General features: G+C 42.4%; 1 protein-coding gene across 6 annotated transcripts in view; it reads right to left on the reverse strand.

Annotated features, from left to right (window-relative positions):
• Positions 1–19,344, reverse strand: part of LOC127156343 (von Willebrand factor A domain-containing protein 5A-like) — an 87,263-nt gene that overhangs the window by 67,608 nt on the left and 311 nt on the right. The window contains exons 1-6 of one of the 6 annotated variants that reach the window (XM_051099117.1): positions 2,432–2,686; positions 1,919–2,121; positions 1,613–1,835; positions 1,377–1,537; positions 1,187–1,301; positions 124–299 (exon numbers count right to left, since the gene is read on the reverse strand). In XM_051099117.1, coding sequence (XP_050955074.1) covers positions 124–299; positions 1,187–1,301; positions 1,377–1,537; positions 1,613–1,835; positions 1,919–2,121; positions 2,432–2,471 — 918 coding nt within the window. In that variant the 5' untranslated portion in view covers positions 2,472–2,686. Of the gene's footprint in view, positions 1–123; positions 300–1,186; positions 1,302–1,376; positions 1,538–1,612; positions 1,836–1,918; positions 2,122–2,431; positions 2,687–18,308; positions 18,506–18,581; positions 18,805–18,886; positions 19,090–19,344 lie in introns of those variants that run through there. The other 5 variants (XM_051099116.1, XM_051099118.1, XM_051099115.1 and 2 more) reach the window with 5 other exon arrangements.

Below are 19,344 nucleotides of genomic sequence, written 5' to 3' on the forward strand. Positions count from 1 at the left end.
GCATCCCATGGGCAGACTCTTCAACAGTAACAGCAGAGTGTCCTATAAAGACATGGACAGAAATTCAAGTGTGTCTCATCTGAATATACATCAACAGAGCAAAAAGCACAAATTAAATTTTACCTTTGCGCTTTCTATGCGCATTTGTGCTCCTTTCCCATGATGCATCATGCCTCCCATACTGCCTGATCTGTCAATCACAAAAACAAACTCGCCTTGAGTTGCCAGTGATGACATCACTTCCTCTGGGAACTCTGGGTGCAAACTTATCATTACCACTGGGTCACTCATCAGGGAGCCTGAAATAAATAAAGAAGAATAAATTAAAAAACAGAAATTATGCAGTGCTTATTAACTGTAAATTCTATGATTAAACACTTTCTGTACTTATAGAAAGACAGGAAGTAAAAGCAATAATATTAACACCATTCAAAACACAGTCCCACCAGGATTTTACAACTTCATTGGTGATTTTCACAATCAAAAAGACTGGTTTTGTGGAGGTAATTTTCCAACTTTTGTTGAAAATGTGCATTTTTTTAAATCATTAATGCTTCACATAAACCATATTACAGTATGTACACTGTTAGATATACTATAGTTAAAGGGAAACAAAATACAGAAAGCTTATTTTTGTGTCTTATAAAATTCTGACACATATTTTAATTTATTACTGTTAATAAAAATGAGAAAAAATAAGCCAGCTAGGTCTTTAAGTACAGTAGGTCTAGTATTCAGGTACAAAATACTACCGGAAACTGATGTAAAATAAAATGCTGCATAGTCTTCCCTGTATGAATATACATTGATTTTTTATTAACGCTACTAAAAGTTATTCAGTCAATGCTTTCTGTGTATGCAATTTGTGTGTTTGTCAGTCATCACTCAAGCGCCGCTTTTTAACATCAAGCACATCCTGAGCTTTTTGGGCTAGTTATTATATATATTATAATAGTAATATATAGAGAGTATTTTTGCACTCATCAATAGCTCTGTATTGTAATGTCATGGATGGTTTGATTAAATTACTATTTACAATGATTTATGAATAGCCCTTTGCCTCACAAACAGCATTAAATACACAGTTTTATTAATGTTTTCTTAACTGTTCTCATTTTGAATTTTTTTGCTTTGTCAAATGTTATACAATTCATTTTTTTAATGCTTATGGAAGTTCAGGTCGTACCTGGTGGGGCAGTGGCCATTCCTGCCTCCACTATAGCAGAGGGCTGATGGGTATCCTGATAGTACACAAACAGCTCAACATCCTTATCAAACATGTGACCAGGACTCAGATTCACCTACACACACAAACAACACATGCATAAAACTGCTCTGCTGACACATCCAGATAAACACATGAAGACACACAGTACCGTAGCCTGACTGTGATCAGAGTGGAGGAACACTAGAGGATCCAGAGTGCAGTTGGACTCTATTTTGGAGATGGGCTTTGGAGAGCTCACATGGACACTGAGAGACAGCGTGTAGGGAACAGCTCCTGATGAAATCTCTGAGACTATACCAGCACCTGAACCTGACACACACAGAGAGAGTGTTAGAATCAGCTTCTCTCTGCTAATAATGTGTGTGTAAGCAGCTGCTGTAGGACCTGCTGGTGTGTATCGGGGGTTGAGTACAGCCGGCAGACAGAAGCGCAGTGAGTGGTCGGCCTGCACAGCGAGCTCGGTGACATAGATGATGGTGACGGCAGCGTTCTGACCCGCCGACAGACACCCGACACTCATTTTGAACACATCAGGACTCTCTTCGCTTTCTTCTAACAGAAATGCCTGCTGACCCGAACTCACAGCGTCATCATACTGATCCCTCGCCTGCAAGATACAGTTTTGTTACAAGATGCATGGTGTAGCTGTATATGCAAATCTATGTTCTGTTGGTTTGCATTTGGACTCACGTTTTCTCTGTCTTGCACCTCTGCCACAATCTCCTGCTCTCCGATCTTGGCACTGAAGTGGCAGACAGCAGCATCAGCAGGCAGAGGGAAGACGAACAAGGCCTCCAGGGGGCGCTCTTCCTCATTCACATACTGCAGAGTGGAGGAGACTGTGGCTACATGATCCTGAACACGTACCTCCACTGAGATGCTCTTCAGAGGCACTGAATCACACAAACCAACACAACAACACTAAAACAGCAGAGGAACATTCATACACTTCATACAGCTCTCTGATTAAAATGATGATTATTAGACTCTCTCCATTACCATTAAACATGAACGTGTAGATATATAATTAAAATTTTCAGAAAAACAAATGAGAACGAGGAAGAACATTCTTTCGGTCAAAATCTACCTTTATTACAGTAATAATGAGATAAAAAAAAAACCTGTGTGGAAACAGTCAACTCCTCTATACATTTTTTAGGTTTTAGTTTAGGAAATAGTAAAAGTAAACAGGTAACTTCATACCTGGCTCATTTTTCTCAGTGACAAAACCACAGTTCTCCATTCTCACGCTCCGTTAGGGGGAAATAACTAGATGACCTACTTCAAAAGTGAACGAAAAATTAAAATAAAATACTGCCTATAAATCTGCTTCAAATCTTCACAGAATCATTTGATGAGCAAATCAAGTTTCTAATCTTTGAGGACGAGAGATGACTTCTGAAAGTCGTTGCAACGCCGCTGCAGCATCAGTCAATTATGTTAACTTAACGCGATGTGCGGAAGCTTCGTGCTATTTACCCTGAGGCTCACGTTTGGCTCATGAATATTAATTAGGTTTAATAAACGCCTTTCGGAGCAATCTGAGCCAAAGGAATTTCCTGTGCATCCCAATCATTCTTATTACTTTAGAAACGTACAATTGTATATCTTTCTTTATTTAATTTAACATGAAGTGGTGGTTTTCGTCTTCTTCAATAATGAACACGTGACGTAACAAACGGCAAATCTACTTCGTATTTTTGTTTAATATGTCAGGAAAATATATTGCAAATATATTCATTTGTTTATATTTTAAAATCTGCCAGAACCGCTGTATGAGTCCCTTATGACGCCATAGAGCGCGTTCGAATAGAACTCTCGGGGTATAAAGAGCGTGACATTCTGACATTCTTTGTGGGTTTGTTGTAGTGGTCGGTGATTATTCACAGCGATGGGACAGCGAGTTACTAAAGTCAGTCCGATGACTGTTGGTGAGGTGTACGAACAACATCTTAGTACACCCCCAACACCCAGCACCAACAGGGCGGTTCACCATCCTCATCCTCGCGATGAGACCCCTGTTGGTGCTGGAGGAGGAGGAGGAGAGGAGGAAGGAGGAGGAGGTGGAGAGGAAGGAGTTGGACTAGGAGAGGAGGGAGGAGGAGGAGGAAGAGAGGAAGGTGAAGGAGGAGGAGAAGGAGAGGAAGGAGGCAGAGAGAGTTGAGCAGAAAAGAAAGAGCAAGAAGTGGTGGCAGAGACTTCACTCTTTCTTCAGAGCTGCCAAAAAACAGCCTCCAGAGAGCAGCTCAGGTCAGGGAGAGGTGGAGCAGCAGCAGGATGAGGGAGATAAGAGGAAGGAAGAAAGAAAAATATATATTTTTTTACCAGTAGATGGCTGCAGAGCTCCACTATTTACAATTTGACCAACTGAAAGATATCTTTTTACACGTTTTTTTTTTTTCAGTTGGATTGATGTCTACATATTATGAAATCACAATTATAACAATAAAAATTACTTTTTGTCAAAGTAATGGATGAATGGATGAATTTTGAATGGATGAATTTTGTAAAGGGACAAAATTCATCCTCAAAAGAAACAACGCAGAACACATATACACAGAAACGAAGTGGCACACAATGAGCTGTCTTTCGTTTGCAGGTGTAAGTGGCTAACATCTACAATATTACAAACACAGACAAACACACACATTTAGATCTGCTGTTCTCTGCACTGCATTCATACGTGCTGTGGTCTGGCATATGTCCAGAACGGCACTGAGGAAAAACCTTCAAGAGAACGCTCTTTCTGGAATGATAATCCACACAATTGAAAGTTAAAAATATGGGTCTTTTATAAAGAGAATTTTACACAAAAAGCTGTTTTTGTATAAAAACCTATTTTAAAAAAAAAAGTATTTATTTATAAATTTATATAAAAAAAAATATAATAAATCCTCCAAAAACTGCACAAATGTAGTAAAAACAGTAATGAACAGAAAAATTACATTTGTTTTTTTAAAAAAACGATTATTATTAAGAAGCTGTATAAACTATTTCATGGTGTTCTGGATCTCTCATTGTATGAAAAGAGCTGTGAGAATATCTTTTTACTTTTTAAATAGTAAACACAATTATGTTTTTTTTTTTTTGCGCTTAATCTATCAAATTATTTTTACTTTAAATTTGTAATATAATTTATTATCTGTTATATAATAATCTGGTGTCAACTAATACGAACTAATACCGTAAGACAGTAATATGAAAGTTAACAGTTCTTTGGTCTTCTGACAAATCAAAATGTAAAAAAACAGTCTTCAGATTCCCAGAGTGTCTTTGGTCACTTGACATCTGAGCAGGACATTCCCCACACACACATACTGAGACAGATCACCCACTGCAACACACACATTCAAATCATCAGTCTGTGTCAAAGAACTAAAGATATTTGCTCAAACGTCTCTTGATGAACACTGACTGAATGAATGTGGTCTGGAATGGAGATCTCACCTTTCTGAGAGCCGATCCATGACGCTGCCTTTATGGCCACAAACTGCCACTCCACCTGCTGCTCTATTTTACAGCCGTATAACCAGATCAGAGCCAGGAGAGTGGCCCATACTGACCCATCCACCTGTGGACAAACCATTTGTTACTAGACACTGGACACAATCATGGCTGTCTTATTATTTCATCACATCTCTCACATGTGCTGGTTTCTGATTGGTCATCTCATCCTCTGTCATCCCAAACACATCAGCCAGTGTGGCGTCCAGCTCCCAGTAGCCTGACGCCTTCTGGAGAGAAACCAACTGCAGTAACGGGTCCTTCTGCAGCTCAGGAGCAGCTAAACACACACATATATTTAAAGAAACTGGAATTCTATTAATTGTGGCTTTTAAATCTCAACATTGTAGGACCAACAGTTCAAAATAATTTTCTGTCCTGAACTAAACTTTGCATGCAAAATACAGATATTCAAAGTAGTACAATTTGTAAGTGCTATAATCAGGCCCCCAGCATATCTACCAACCCAGAAAACGTAAAAAAAGGACAACCCAGTAACTTTATTTTGGTAAGCCCTTTTCTCCAAGCATGTGAAAAATGAGCCGCACAAATTTTGCAAGAGAGCAGTGGATTTATTGATTTATTTAATTTACTGTATATTATTTCTGCTGCCACACAGATCTAATATGAACATGCGATTCCTTTCCCAGCTGTTTACCTTCACAGACATAACTGACTGTTTTTGTAACTCCTGTGTGTTTTTAACATAAACTTGTGTGTGTTTGACAGTTCAAGCGCAATAAGACATGAAAGAGAACTTAGTTTAGTATTCACACAGTATTCTGGGGACACCTGAGACATATTACATACTGCAAGAAGGGGCATAATAGGTATCCTTTATATGTAAGGATATTCCGAACAGTTTTCAAAAGAAATTGCGAATTGTATTTTCAATTGCATTTTCCATATGTTGACACAATAACTGTAACATAATCCAAATTCAATTGCAAATCTTGCATTACTGTTTGCATTTTCACTTCTGCGAATGCACAGTGACTGCAAAATTTCAAATGGAAAAGCAAAGTCCATTTGCAACTGTACTTCCCATGGCCTACAAGATATGAGTCTGGGTCAATATAATAGTCCATGTATTGGAAACGCAATTGAAAACACAATTTGCAATTTCTTTTGAAAACTGTCTGGAATATCCTTCCATACTTTCATACACACATCACAAAAACCTTTCAATCACTGAATTATGATCAGTGCAAATGAAAAACATGTGTTTACAAATCTAAGATTGAAATTTTAAAAAGGAGAGAAACAAATCCTCTGTGAATCTATATAAAAGAAGCTGTACATCACAATGTCTAAATCAGGACAGAAATTTGTAAAAGGGTCTTCGTGTGTATGTTTGATTCATTTATCCTCCAATGGTGGTGGCTCATAATCACCATCATCATCATCATCATCCTTCCCCACGTAATCAAAATCTTTTTAAAGCAAGAAAACCTCCCAAGTCAATGTGCAATTATTATAAGGATCTGCATTGCATTGACTGCATGAAATTCACTTATTTGTGGCTTCTCAACATCTCAATATTATATCATCAACAGTATTAAATGGTTAAGTGACATTTTATACCACATCAGAACATTTAAAAGCAAAGTAAACAATTATATTTATTTTCTTTCCATCTGTAATATTTGTTTTTACAATTTTCATAAGTTTAGATTTACACATACCTTCCTCTTCTGATTTAAAATTAATATAATCCAGTGACTCGCAATCATATTCTATTAAAGGAAAGAAAACGAAAGTCAATGACCCATTAAGCAGCTGTAATTTTTGATGGATCTGACACATAAAAAAATGTGTGAATGGATGCAGTGTTAATTACTCTGTCTCACCAACAAAAAACAAGAGACACTGTATTTTCAAACTGAAAAGAAAATATAAACAAATTTCCTCACACATTCAGACACAACCTAATATGTATAAAGATTAACTTCTTTATACAAAATATACATATACACAATACAAATGCAAAAATGCTAAAACACAATCTGTAGTTTTCATTAAAAAAAATAAAAAATCAAATCAAAGGTAATCAAAGAAATCAAAGGTCAGAAGAGATTCTGATAGTTCTGTGCTTGTATTAACATCATTATTAAAAAGACATCATTACACCGGAAGGTAAGCATGTTTACCTGGCAGTCCAGAAAAACATTCATATTGGTAACTTTTCTCTTCAAAATTGTCATCTGAAGGGAGAGAAACCAAAGGTAAGAACAGATTCTGATAGTTCTGTGCCTGTATCAGGGCTCTCAAGTGTCACGCACTCACCGTGTGACACATGCATTTTAACCAGTTTAAACCGTCATGGAGCGGACGTTGCCATTTGTATTTACTCTAAACTAACAAAATAAATGCAGTAGGTTTTTTCATTTTACGATTCCTGGACAAAATCGCTTGCCTGCATGCATCAAAGATAGTGAGAGCTGATGCTGGGGAATATAGCCAAATTCAAGCAAAATTATTAGCTCTCCAACAGCTAAGTTTTGGCTACTGGAAACAAAGTCAATCTTAAAAAATAGAGCATAGAAATTAATCAAATCTGTGTGGAAATATTCAGATGTAACCTCTTTGTAATTATCATAAGTAACTGTAATTTAACTATACGTTGTTTCTCAGCAACTGTAACCAATTAGTTACAATTATTTTGTAATTAAATGATGTAGTTCCATTACATGCAACTAGCTACTGGTTAAGTTCGAGCCCCTGCCACTGTCATCAATGCATCAATATGTGCAACAAACACTTGCAATACAAAATGCCATTCATAAGCTGAAATATGTACTTTCTCTCTCACACACACACAGCTTGACATGCTCAGGGCAAGTTTTGCAATACTGTATGTGTAGGCCTACAGTATGTACTTTGAGTACTGCTGTTCAGTGGCTCATTTGGGGCCAGATTTCTTTAGATTTTTGATACATTTGTATTTTTTAAATATACAAGAGATTTTATTTTATTTTTTATGAATTTGACTTTAATCAAATTTACCAGTTGTTATAGTTTCTATTTTGTGATGGTCAATTATGAACAATAGATCAAATTTAACTTCTAGCAAAAACTGGAGAGAATTGTGTGGGGCCGAGGGGCTCCTCTCCTAACAGATATAATCTCACTCCAAACTTTTTCTAAAACATGAGAGCCCTGTAACATCATTATTAAAAAGACATCATTACACTGGAAGGTAAGCATGTTTACCTGGCAGGGCAGTAATATATTCACATGGGCAACTTCTCTCTTCAAAATCTTCGTCTACGGGTAGAGAAACCAAAGGTCAGAACAGATTCCGATAGTTCTGTGCTTGTATTAGCTCAGTGCACAAGATGCCGTCAATGAGCTTCGGCACCGCAAATGTGTGCTTGCTTACTTTCAGTCTTTGTGGCACTCGCTTATGTATGGACCATAGCGGAAGTCGTCATAGTTGGGTAAAAAAGTACCACAAATATATTTTTCGCATTCCTATTTGCTAAAATAGCAAAAGAAAAACTCCACGATAGTGTTTTCACAACTTTCAATCAAAGGAAAAAAATTGAGAGAGACTGATATCATCAGTCAGAAGAGAGAACAGTGTAAAATTTACCTTCTCTCCCATAGACGCGGCATTAGACACACCCTCGCATAGCATTAACTAGTTTTTTTGTAACTTGATGAAAAGGTAATATAATACAAAGTAGAGCGTTAATGTACACACATATTTAAAAAAAGAAATATGTAAAAAACTTTAAAGGATTTATGATGATGATGACCGTTAAAACGTTTCATCACAGGCTTGTGAAAAGGGTCCATTGGGGACTTAGCTAGATATATATATATATATATATATATATATATATATATATATATATTTTTTTTTTTTTTTCAAAATAAATAGCAAATAGTGGTATATCAAAAACCAGAGAACACATTTTCCTTGTATTATTGTGCACCTCTGTGTGAAAATTCACCAAGATAGAGTGCGGAGATTGCTTCATTCTACTTGTTGATTATGTGGCAGCGGCAGTGGTTATTAATAATCCAGGGGGATCTCTTCATTCATATACATTCATATACCACTCAAATGTGCAATACTGTACATTTACGGAGAATGGATCGTGTTCTGACTGCTATTTATAAGATCATAAGTTTTGCAACTGTCAAACGAGACGATCAGAGATTTCTGCATTATGGACTCAATGTATGTTTTATTAATTTTATTTTGTAACATTATTCAACTATCTGTACAATTCAACATAATTTAATCATAGTAGGTTTGTAATACCAGAAGCATCTACGCACACACTCGCTAGACCGGAAATCCAAGATGGCGGAGATATGCAACTAGCCAGTTAACATCATTACTAAAAAGTTGCATCATTACACCAGAAGGTAAGGATGTATCCCCCTCCACCTCCCCCAAACTATTAACTGAGGTTCATTTACCTGGCAGTTGGTTAATATAATCAGGTGAGGCACTTCTCGCTACAAAATTGTTGGCTACAGGCAGAGAACCTAAAGGCCAGAACAGATTCAAATAGTTTTGTGGTCGCATTAACATCTTAACATCATCATTAAAAAGTTGTATCATTAAACCAAAAGGTAATGATATATTCCCCTCTTCCACCTCCCCCAAACTATAATAGGGATAGTTTACCCAAAAATGTAAATTACCCCATGATTTACTCACTCTAAAGCCATCCTAGGTGTATACGGCTTTCTTCTTTCAAATACATACAATTAAAGTGAATTGATGCATTTTTGTAAGAAAAATGTATTTAAAACATACCGTAATCAAACCAAATCAAAACAAACTGTAATCTCTAACTTCTGCTAACTGTCTGCGTGTCATATGAGAGAGTGGCGTTCCAGCGGATGATGTAGGACGTGGGTGCAGCATATATCGAAATTTTATCGAAAGCATATATCTTGGCTTATATTGATTTCTTTACAAATCCTGATTTGTACTTTTAATTCACAATCGTGATTTGAGTCATCCGCTGGAATGCAACTCTCTCGTGAACGCGTGCATGACAGTTAGCAGAAGCTAGAGATTATGGTTTCTAAAGTTTAAATATGCATTTCTTTTTCTTACAAAAACACATCAATTTGCTGCAGGAGGCCAAGTTATTAACCCTCCGGAGCAATATGGAGAACTTTTTATGATGGATGGATGTGCTTTATTAGACTATTAGGGGGGTGGTTACAAGAACATGCTTTCATGCGTGGTGGTCCGAAAAAATTATTTTTCACATAATTTACATTAATACAATACCTTTCTACCAGAGTGGCACAAAAGGCTCGATTAGTTCCGGGTTTGATGAAGGCCCGCCTTCTGAAAAACTAAATGTGTTGTGATTGGTTAGCTGTCCCACTGCTTTGCGATTGGCGAACAGCTTAGATGGCTTAAACTGCCATGCCCCTTGCCAAAGTAGTAAGTTCAGTGTACAACTGTCAGCTGGGTCCTATCATCAGTCTGCCAGATCGCCCATACATGATATTATCGTGATAATTTATTTAATTATTTACATTGCCCAAAACCAGCTCCAGCATAAGGATAAAAGCAGCCTAACATTATGAAAAAATATCATCACTGATTAGCCCTGCATAGTCTAGTGCTAGTTTATGCATTTTAAAAAACACTCGCTTTATAGGTGAAGCTAATGTTATACTGTATGATTAATAAATCTCTTACCACACACTGCACATGTCTGCAGCGCGAAAGCTTCGACGCGGCCACTCTAGTCAATGCTTGTGTTTATACCAGCAGAGTCTCTGCAGCTCGTAGAAGTTTCAGAAGCTGCTCTCCGTGCTGCACCGCTAAAGTTAGGCTAATCCCCCACCTCGTCCCTACCCACCCCCCAACCATTCGATTTTCCGTATGCGGGATTTATTTTAATGATATTCTAATGGGCCGTGTTGTGACATAACATCAGGAATACAAATGCTGTAGTCCAAAGGAGCTGTTTCATTGTAGTTCTTGAAAAGGGATTTTTAAAAAATCCCTTTTTTATGCCCAAACATACACACCACACACTGACTCAAATTCAAAAAGTGAAAAAGCATAATAGGACCCCTTTAATACGACTCCAATTGTATTTGTCTGAAAGAAGAAAGCCATATACACCTGAGAGGGTGAAAACATGGGGTAATTTTCATAATTTCCACTTTAACTGAGGTTCATTACCTGGCAGTGAGGCACTATGTAGAGCTGTGGCCTTTCTCGCTGCATCTTTGTTGGCTACAGGCAGAGAAACCAAAGGTCAGAACAGATTCTGATAGTTTTATGCTCATCTTAACATCATTATTAAAAAGCTACCTCATTACACTGGAAGGTAAGGATGTATCCCCCACCTCCTCCAAACTATTAACTGACGTTCATTACCTGGCACTGAGGCACTATGTACAGTTGTGGCTTTTCTCGCTGCACCTTTGTTGGCTACAGGCAGAGAAACCAAAGGTCTGAACAGATTCCGATAGTTTTATGCTCATCTTAACATCAATATTAAAAGCTACCTCATTACACTGGAAGGTAAGGATATACCGCCCCCCCCCCAACCTCCTGCAAAATATTAATTGAGGATCATTTACCTGGCATTCCGGTATATTTGGCGGGGGCACTTCTTGGTACAAATTTGTTGGCTACAGGCAGAGAAACCAAAGGTCAGAACAGATTCTGATAGTTTTAAGCTCATCGTAACATCATTATTAAAAAGCTTCCTCATTATACCACTCCCCTCAAACTATGAACTGAGGTTCATTTACCTGGCAGTGAGTTAATATATTCAGGTGGGGCACTTCTCACTACAAAATTGTTGGAACAGGCAGAGAAAGCAAAGGTCAGAACAGATTCAGATCTGGAGAAACAGCCAAGAACAGACACATCCAACAGAACTAACAAGAAAAGCTTTGGAATAGGAATGGATTGATATGGACGTAAGTTTTTAGGCCTTCACATCTCAGAGAACCTTAGCCAGACTAAAAATACTGCAGCAGCAGTAAATAAGCTCAGTAGAGCTGCATTTCATCATACTGCTGAAGAAGGCGGAACTTTGGTGTGAGCCCCTCATCCATGTCTACAGAGGCCTTGTTGAAGGCATCCTCACCAGCGGTCACCCTGACTGAGAGGAAATCGCTACAACGGGTCATAAATGAGTGATTCATTCATGCATGGTTCATGCCCCTTTTAAAAAAGACAGCACGCTTGGAATGAACCACACATTTCCTAACATTTGCATTAGAATCAAGTAACAGGAGGAACATCACCCAGTGTAACTACTGTAAATAAAAGTACATTTTTTGTAATTGAAAATGTGCTCAAGTATGCACTGTTAAATGTACTCTTCATAGTAGTCTTTTCAAAAACATACTTAAATAGATATAACTGTGTAAATATACTGTGTTACGACACACCTGGCTTCCAAAGAGTTCGTGCAGCTGCAGACAGAAAACCAGAAAACCACATCCTCCCTAAAACAAAATTTAAACAATCTTAAAGAGGTCAATCCAACACCGCAAATACACTGTACTGTGAACTGATAAGAAAATAATTGAAAATCCTTGCAGTCAAACACAAAAAAACATCTAACCGCTTGTCAGCACTCTTCTCTTCACCAGGGGTCCTTTCACAGTCTCTCTGTGGTCTTTATTAACAGCAATGAAGGCTGTATGAACACTGCTCACTCCTGCTTGAACACTGAGCTTCACCATCCTTTTCCTGATGCTTTTAACATCTGCACCACCTGACCTCTCCTCCTGCTCCAGAGAACGGATCAGGGTCCGAGCCGCCAGTTGGTGAATTGACAACCTGCAGAAACAACGAGGAAAACAGTAAAAAAGTGTTTATTAGGATATAATGTTACCTTACATTAAAATGCACATACTGTATTTACCCAATGCTTTATAAAGTAGGTGTATTACCCTGTGTCCTCAGTTGGTTTGAGGCAGAAGTGGAGCTGGTTTGTTACTGGTTGATCTTTAAGACTGTATTTGACAGTCACTGTTCCCTCAGAGCCTCCTGAACTCTGTTAAATGGGGAAAGGGCAGATTTTTATCATCTAAATAAAAAGGAGACTGGTGCCTAATTCTCATAAAAGAAACACATGCTAAATCACCTCACCTTTCCTTTAAGTTGGGCATAAATAAGTGTCCTTTCACCCTGGAAGAGCACATTGATGGGTGGTGACAGTGTGTCAACAGTAACGCCATCTGGAAGGGTCCAATCCACAGAGATATTAACCACAGCGGGCTGCAGCGCAAACCTGAGCGACTGCATCACCTGATATAGTTTGAAGAGAAAGAGAAACCATTGAGACATTTGACTGGGAAACGTCTAAGGTTACGTATGTAACCCCGGTTCCCCGAAGGGAACGAGACACCGCGTCGAAACGCTTTGGGAACGCCTTCAGCGTGACCGCGCTCTGAATCACGTGTGAAATCAAACCAATGGAAGAACGAAACGTCATAGGTGGGTGACGTCACTGACCAGGAAGCATAAAAGCACGTGCGCCAGAACGAGCGTCAGCTTCCAGGAGAGAAGCAGCGCTCGCAGGGACGCAGGAGGATGGCTACGAGACGCGGCGTCTCGTTCCCTTCGGGGAACCGGGGTTACATACGTAACCTTAGACGTTCCCCTTCAGGAACTCGAGCCGCGTCGAAACGCTTTGGGAACGAGATGCCCACGCCGCCAGACCCCTAGTCCCTGCCTAGGATGTGCTAGGACAAAGGACAGAGGCACCGGGCGAGACCCGCAGGTCTAGTTCATAAAACCTGACAAAGGTCAAAGGTGAGGACCATCCCGCAGCGTTACAGATATCTTGCATGGGAACCCCAGCAAGAAAAGCTTTGGAGGCAGCCATGCTCCGGGTAGAATGGGCTCTGACCCCTAGAGGAGGGGGGAGGTCAGAGGCCTCATAAGCAGAAAGAATAGCGTCCACTACCCAGCGACTTAACGTTTGCTTGGAAGCAGGGAGGCCCCTTTTTGGGGGGCCATAACAGACAAACAACTGGTCTGACTTTCTCCACCTGGCAGCCCTGTGGACGTATGCATCCAGTGCTCGCACTGGACACATACAATTAAGCTTCTGCTGGTCAGCATCCCGAAAGGGGGGGGGAAGCTTTAGACAGACCTGGCGCAAAGTCCAGGAAGGAAGGGGCCACAGAGAGGGCCTGAAGATCCCCGACTCTCTTAAGGGAGGAAAGAGCTAAAAGAAGGACAGGAACATAAACTGCTCTCAGCGAGAGGAGTTTGCCCTGGGACCATACAAGGATCTGGTGCGCCAGCTTGTTCAAGGGGCGCGAACGCAGACCTCCCTGGTGGTTGATGTAAGAGACCACCGAGGTGTTGTCGGTGCGGACCAACACATGGCGGTCTCTTAGGTCTGGGAGAAAGTGTTTCAGAGCCCGAAACACGGCCAGCATCTCCAGGCAATTTATGTGCCACGTGAGTTGGCGACCGCTCCACAGACCGCGGGCAGGGTGGCCACTCATGACCGCTCCCCAACCGGTGAGGGACGCGTCCGTCGCTAGTGTTACGCGGCGACAAGGAGCTCCCAACACCGGGCCCTGAGACAAGAACCAAGGCTTCCTCCACATGTCCAGGGCACGTAGGCAACGCCGCGTGAACCTGATCATGCGAAGTGGGTTTCCCCTCGGGGAGAACTCCTTGGTCTTGAGCCACCACTGTAGGGGTCTCATGTACAGCAGGCCAAAAGGTATCACGTTGGACGCTGCTGCCATCAGACCCAGCAGTTGCTGGAACTGCTTTACAGTGAGTGACCGGCCTTCCTTCACTCTCTTGACTGCAGTGAGGATCGACTCGATCTGAGCAGGAGACAGACGTGCCTGCATCGTGGTCGAATCCCACACCACGCCCAGATAAGTGGTCCTCTGTAATGGAGAAAGCACACTTTTCTTGGCGTTCAGTCTCAACCCCAGCGCTTTCATGTGAGCGAGAACGACATCTCGATGCCGAACTGCCTCTATCTCCGACTGAGCTAGGATCAGCCAGTCGTCGATTTAATTGAGTATGCGGATGCCCTGGAGTCGCAGAGGAGCCAGAGCTGCATCCACACACTTCGTAAAAGTGCGGGGGGAGAGAGCTAGGCCGAACGGAAGAACCTGATATTGGTAAGCTTCGCCCCTGAAAGCAAACCTCAGGAACTTCCTGTGATGAGGAAGGATGGAGACGTGAAAATATACGTCTTTTAGATCTATCGTGACAAACCAGTCCTCGGACCTGATCTGAGACACGACTTGCTTGATGGTAAGCATCTTGAACTTCAGTCTCTTGACTGAGCGGTTCAGCAGACGCAGATCTAAAATGGGACGCAGGCCCCCATCCTTCTTCGGAACAATGAAGTACCGGCTGTAGAACCCGGACTCTCTTTCGTGAGGAGGGACCACCTCGATGGCCTCCTTCCTCAGGAGAGTGGCTACTTCCTGTTCCATTACCAGACCCTGCTCGGGGCCCACCAGCGTGGGAGAGACCCCGTTGAACGGCGGAGGTGGTGCGCCGAACTGAATGCGATAACCTCGCTCTACAGTATGCAGGACCCAAGCAGACACATTGGGCAGTAGTTTCCACGCTGCCAAATGATCTACTAAGGGAACCAGCCTCTCGAGGCTGGCCTCTGGTGTTATGTGGGCCGCTGGAACGGTGTCCTGAAACGGTTGCCCGGCAGGAAGCACCTGAACCAGCGGTCCCAGAGACCCCCGCGGGGGTGGCGAGCTCCCCAGCCCCGCTACGTTGCCGGGCGGGAAAAACTGGGGTGGATGCTCGCTGGAGACCGCTGCGCCCTGAAACACTGGCAGGGTTGGCAGAACGGTCTCCCGGGGGCACAGGGGGGACCCGGACACCGAGTACTGCGGTGCTATCCGTTTCCCCCCAGATGGGGCTGCCCCCGGCAGTCCTGCTTAGTCGAGGACCTCTTCGACTGAAGCACGACCCTCAGATCGGGCTTAGCCTGGGAGGTCCTCGACCTAGAGCGTTTGACCACTCGCTCTCGATGGGGAGGAGTGCGAGTGGCCACGCTCTGTTTCTGTGCTTCCCGGTGTGAGGAGCTGGTAGACGGCCGGGGCTGCTCTGTCGCAGCAGCCCCATGAGCTGGATGGCGGCGAGGGAGAAAACGGTTGAAACGCCGCCGCTTGCTTACGCGCCTCCTGGTATCTGTCGACGACGGCATTGGCGGCGTCGCCGAACAGACCAGCAGGCGAAAGCGGGGCGTCTAAGAGGAAGACCCTGTCCTTTTCTTTCATGTCGGACAGGGTCAACCAGAGATGTCTCTCCGCGGCCACAAGGGCTGCCAGAGACAAATCAGCGGTCCTCCTAAGCTCGGAGATGTCACTATCCTTAATCTCCTCGCCTTCATCCAGCTCCTTTAGCAGGTCAGCCTGGTACGCCTGTAACACCGACATGGTGTGCAGACACGCACCAGCCTGACCCGCAGCCGTGTACCCCTTGCCCACCAGCGCTGAGGTGACTCGCAGCGGCTTGGAGGGCAAGACCGGAGCCTTCAGAGACGATGCGGACTCGGGGGACAGATAGCTCGCGAGCGTCTGTTCCACCCGAGGCATCGCTCTGTACCCTCGCTCATCCAAACCCGCCACATAACTGTAGTTATAAGAAGCAGGGATGAACAAGCGGGACGAGAAGGGTGCATTCCATGATCTCGACACCTCAGTGTGGAGATCAGGAAAGAATGGAAGGCTCCGGCGTGCTGGAGGTGGTCGAGACCTCAGTCCAACTTGCTTTCTGCGGCCAACTTGGCTTTTCTGCGGCTCGAGTCAACCTGGCTCCTCTACTGGGGCGGTGCCAGCCTCATCCACATCGCCACATCAACCTCCTTGGAGGAACTGGGGAGCGTGGCCACCGCCCGAGTCATCCCACCTCCAGATAGGGGGTCACCCTGAAGGGGAACATTTGTGCCTGTGAAATCCAGTGGAGAGCTTTACTTTTGGCTGCATGCGGTCGGTGTCTGTGATGAACTGAGCCTAACCAGATCCCTCCCTGGCCATTCCTGTGATGAGGGCGGCACTTGCACCCTCACCAATCCCGAATGAGAAACACCTGAAGACACAATGAACTCTGTTACTGTTAGTGATGAAGATATGAATGATGGACAGATCAAACCCAGAAGACCTCTACCTGTGAGAGTAAGCATGTCTTTTCACCAGGTCCAGCACCTTTTTGGTGTTTCCCACCTCTCCATCAGTGAAGATGAACAGCTGAAGAGAGAATAATAGTGATGGTACTTATAGATGGGTCTGTTTGATATTATTTTTTTGGGGGTATTTCTGATTCTGATAATTGCGTACCTGTCTAGGGTGATCAGGGAGACGGCGCTGACTGTAGATGTGTTTTAGAGGCTGTAAAATCTCTGTGCCGCCCATGTCTGCTTGTATGTCCTCCACTCTCTTCAGAGCCCTATTTACTGTGTGCTGACTGTACTCAACACTCTGACTGCAGAGACACAAGCAAGTAACTCTTCTGACACATTTCACAACTGAATATCGAACGAAGATCTAGATACTAACTGAAAAATGGACTCAAAACGAGAGCCAAATCCATAGATATTGAAGTAGCATCCCATGGGCAGACTAGCATAACAGCATTGTGTCCTATAGAGCGACATAGATTCATACACATGGATTTTACATAAACTGTATATCTTTGCAGTTTTTCAAGAATAATGTGAACAAGCACATCAACTCCAACTACAGAAATCTCACAAACATCCCTTTATTGTTTAGAAGAAGTATGACATTCATTATCATGGGCAAGGAAAGCCAAGCATGCTCTCAGGAAATGGGGAAAAAACTGGATGTGAACAGAGTTTAATTTTGTATCTCATCTGAATACAATTCAATAAATACATATCCTGGCATAAAAAGATCCAGTTTTTTTATTTTAAAGGGGTCCTCTTATTCTCTTTTAGAATGTTTTGACTTGGCTTTTGGGGTGCACTAGGTTTTCATGCATGATTGTTCCAAAAATGCTGAATTTTTCACCTATTTTACATTGCAGCACCTAGTCTGTCTCAAAGTCTGTCATCCAAGTCTGTCTCAAAAGTGATGTTTAGTTCCTTGTAAACTGAGTTACTTTAAATGTGATGACAATAGACTATGAATCTTTAATCTTACCTTTGCACATTCAATGCGCATCTGTGCTCCTTTCGCATGATACATCCAGCACGCCATACTGCCTGATCTGTCAATCACAAAAACAAATTCACCTTGAGTTGCCAATGATTTCATCACTTCCTCTGGGAACTCTGGGTACAAACTGATCATGACCACTGGGTCCCTCATCAGAGAGCCTGAAAAAGAAAGAAAGAGTCATTGACACCTTCATCACTCCACTCCATCACATCCATAATCACAGTGAGCTGCAGATCTTACCTGATGGGGCAGTGGTCACTCCTGCCTCCACTATAGCAGAGGGCTGATGGGTATCCTGATAGTACACAAACAGCTCAACGTCCTTATCAAACATGTGACCAGGACTCAGATTCACCTACACACACAAACAACACATGCATAAAACTGCTCTGCTCACACATCCAGATAAACACATGAAGACACACAGTACCGTAGCCTGAGTGTGATCAGAGTGGAGGAACACTAGAGGATCCAGAGCGCAGTTGGACTCTATTTTGGAGATGGGCTTTGGAGAGCTCACATGGACACTGAGAGTCAGCGTGTAGGGAACAGCTCCACATCCTGATGAAATCTCTGAGGTCCCTGAGATCTCTGAGGTGTCTGAGGTCTCTAAGACCTCATCTGAACCTGACATACACACGCAAAATATGTTAGAATCAGCTTCTCTTCAGTAATAAAGCATGTGTCAGAGCTGCTGTAGTACCTGCTGGTGTGTATCGGGGGTTGAGTACAGCCGGCAGACAGAAGCGCAGCGAGTGGTCGGCCTGCACAGCGAGCTCGGTGACGTAGATGATGGTGACGGCAGCGTTCTGACCCGCTGACAGACACCCGACACTCAGTTTGAACACATCAGGGCTCTCTGTGCTCTCTTCCAACAGAAACGCCTGCTGACCCGAACTCACAGCGTCATCATACTGATCCCTCGCCTGCAAGATACGTATTAGTTTAATGGTGATGTGCAGCATGAATATGCAAATCTATGTTCTGTGGGTTTGTATTTAGACTCACTTTCTGTCTTTCTTGCACTTCTGCCACAATCTCCTGCTCTCCGATCTTGGCACTGAAGTGGCAGACAGCAGCATCAGCAGGCAGAGGGAAGACGAACAAGGCCTCCAGGGGGCGCTCTTCCTCATTCACATACTGCAGAGTGGAGGAGACTGTGGCTACATGATCCTGAACACGTACCTCCACTGAGATGCTCTTCAGAGGCACTGAACCACAGAAACCAAATACAGCATCACAAATGTTGCAGAACAACATTGCAAACCAGCAGAACTAACTTACATCACAAATACACCTCAAATACATAATCTCTAAATATTATAAAAAGCAAGCAGGTAACTACGTTACATAATTCAAATGTTAAGGGGTTAAAGAAAGACCGGTATATATGAAAACCTGTCCCATGTTATGAAAAATACACTTAATTACTAAGAGGGTTATACTGAGATAACCCTCGCGACAAA

Source organism: Labeo rohita, chromosome 25 (assembly GCF_022985175.1).
Source record: "Labeo rohita strain BAU-BD-2019 chromosome 25, IGBB_LRoh.1.0, whole genome shotgun sequence".
Taxonomy (NCBI): Eukaryota; Metazoa; Chordata; class Actinopteri; order Cypriniformes; family Cyprinidae; genus Labeo; species Labeo rohita.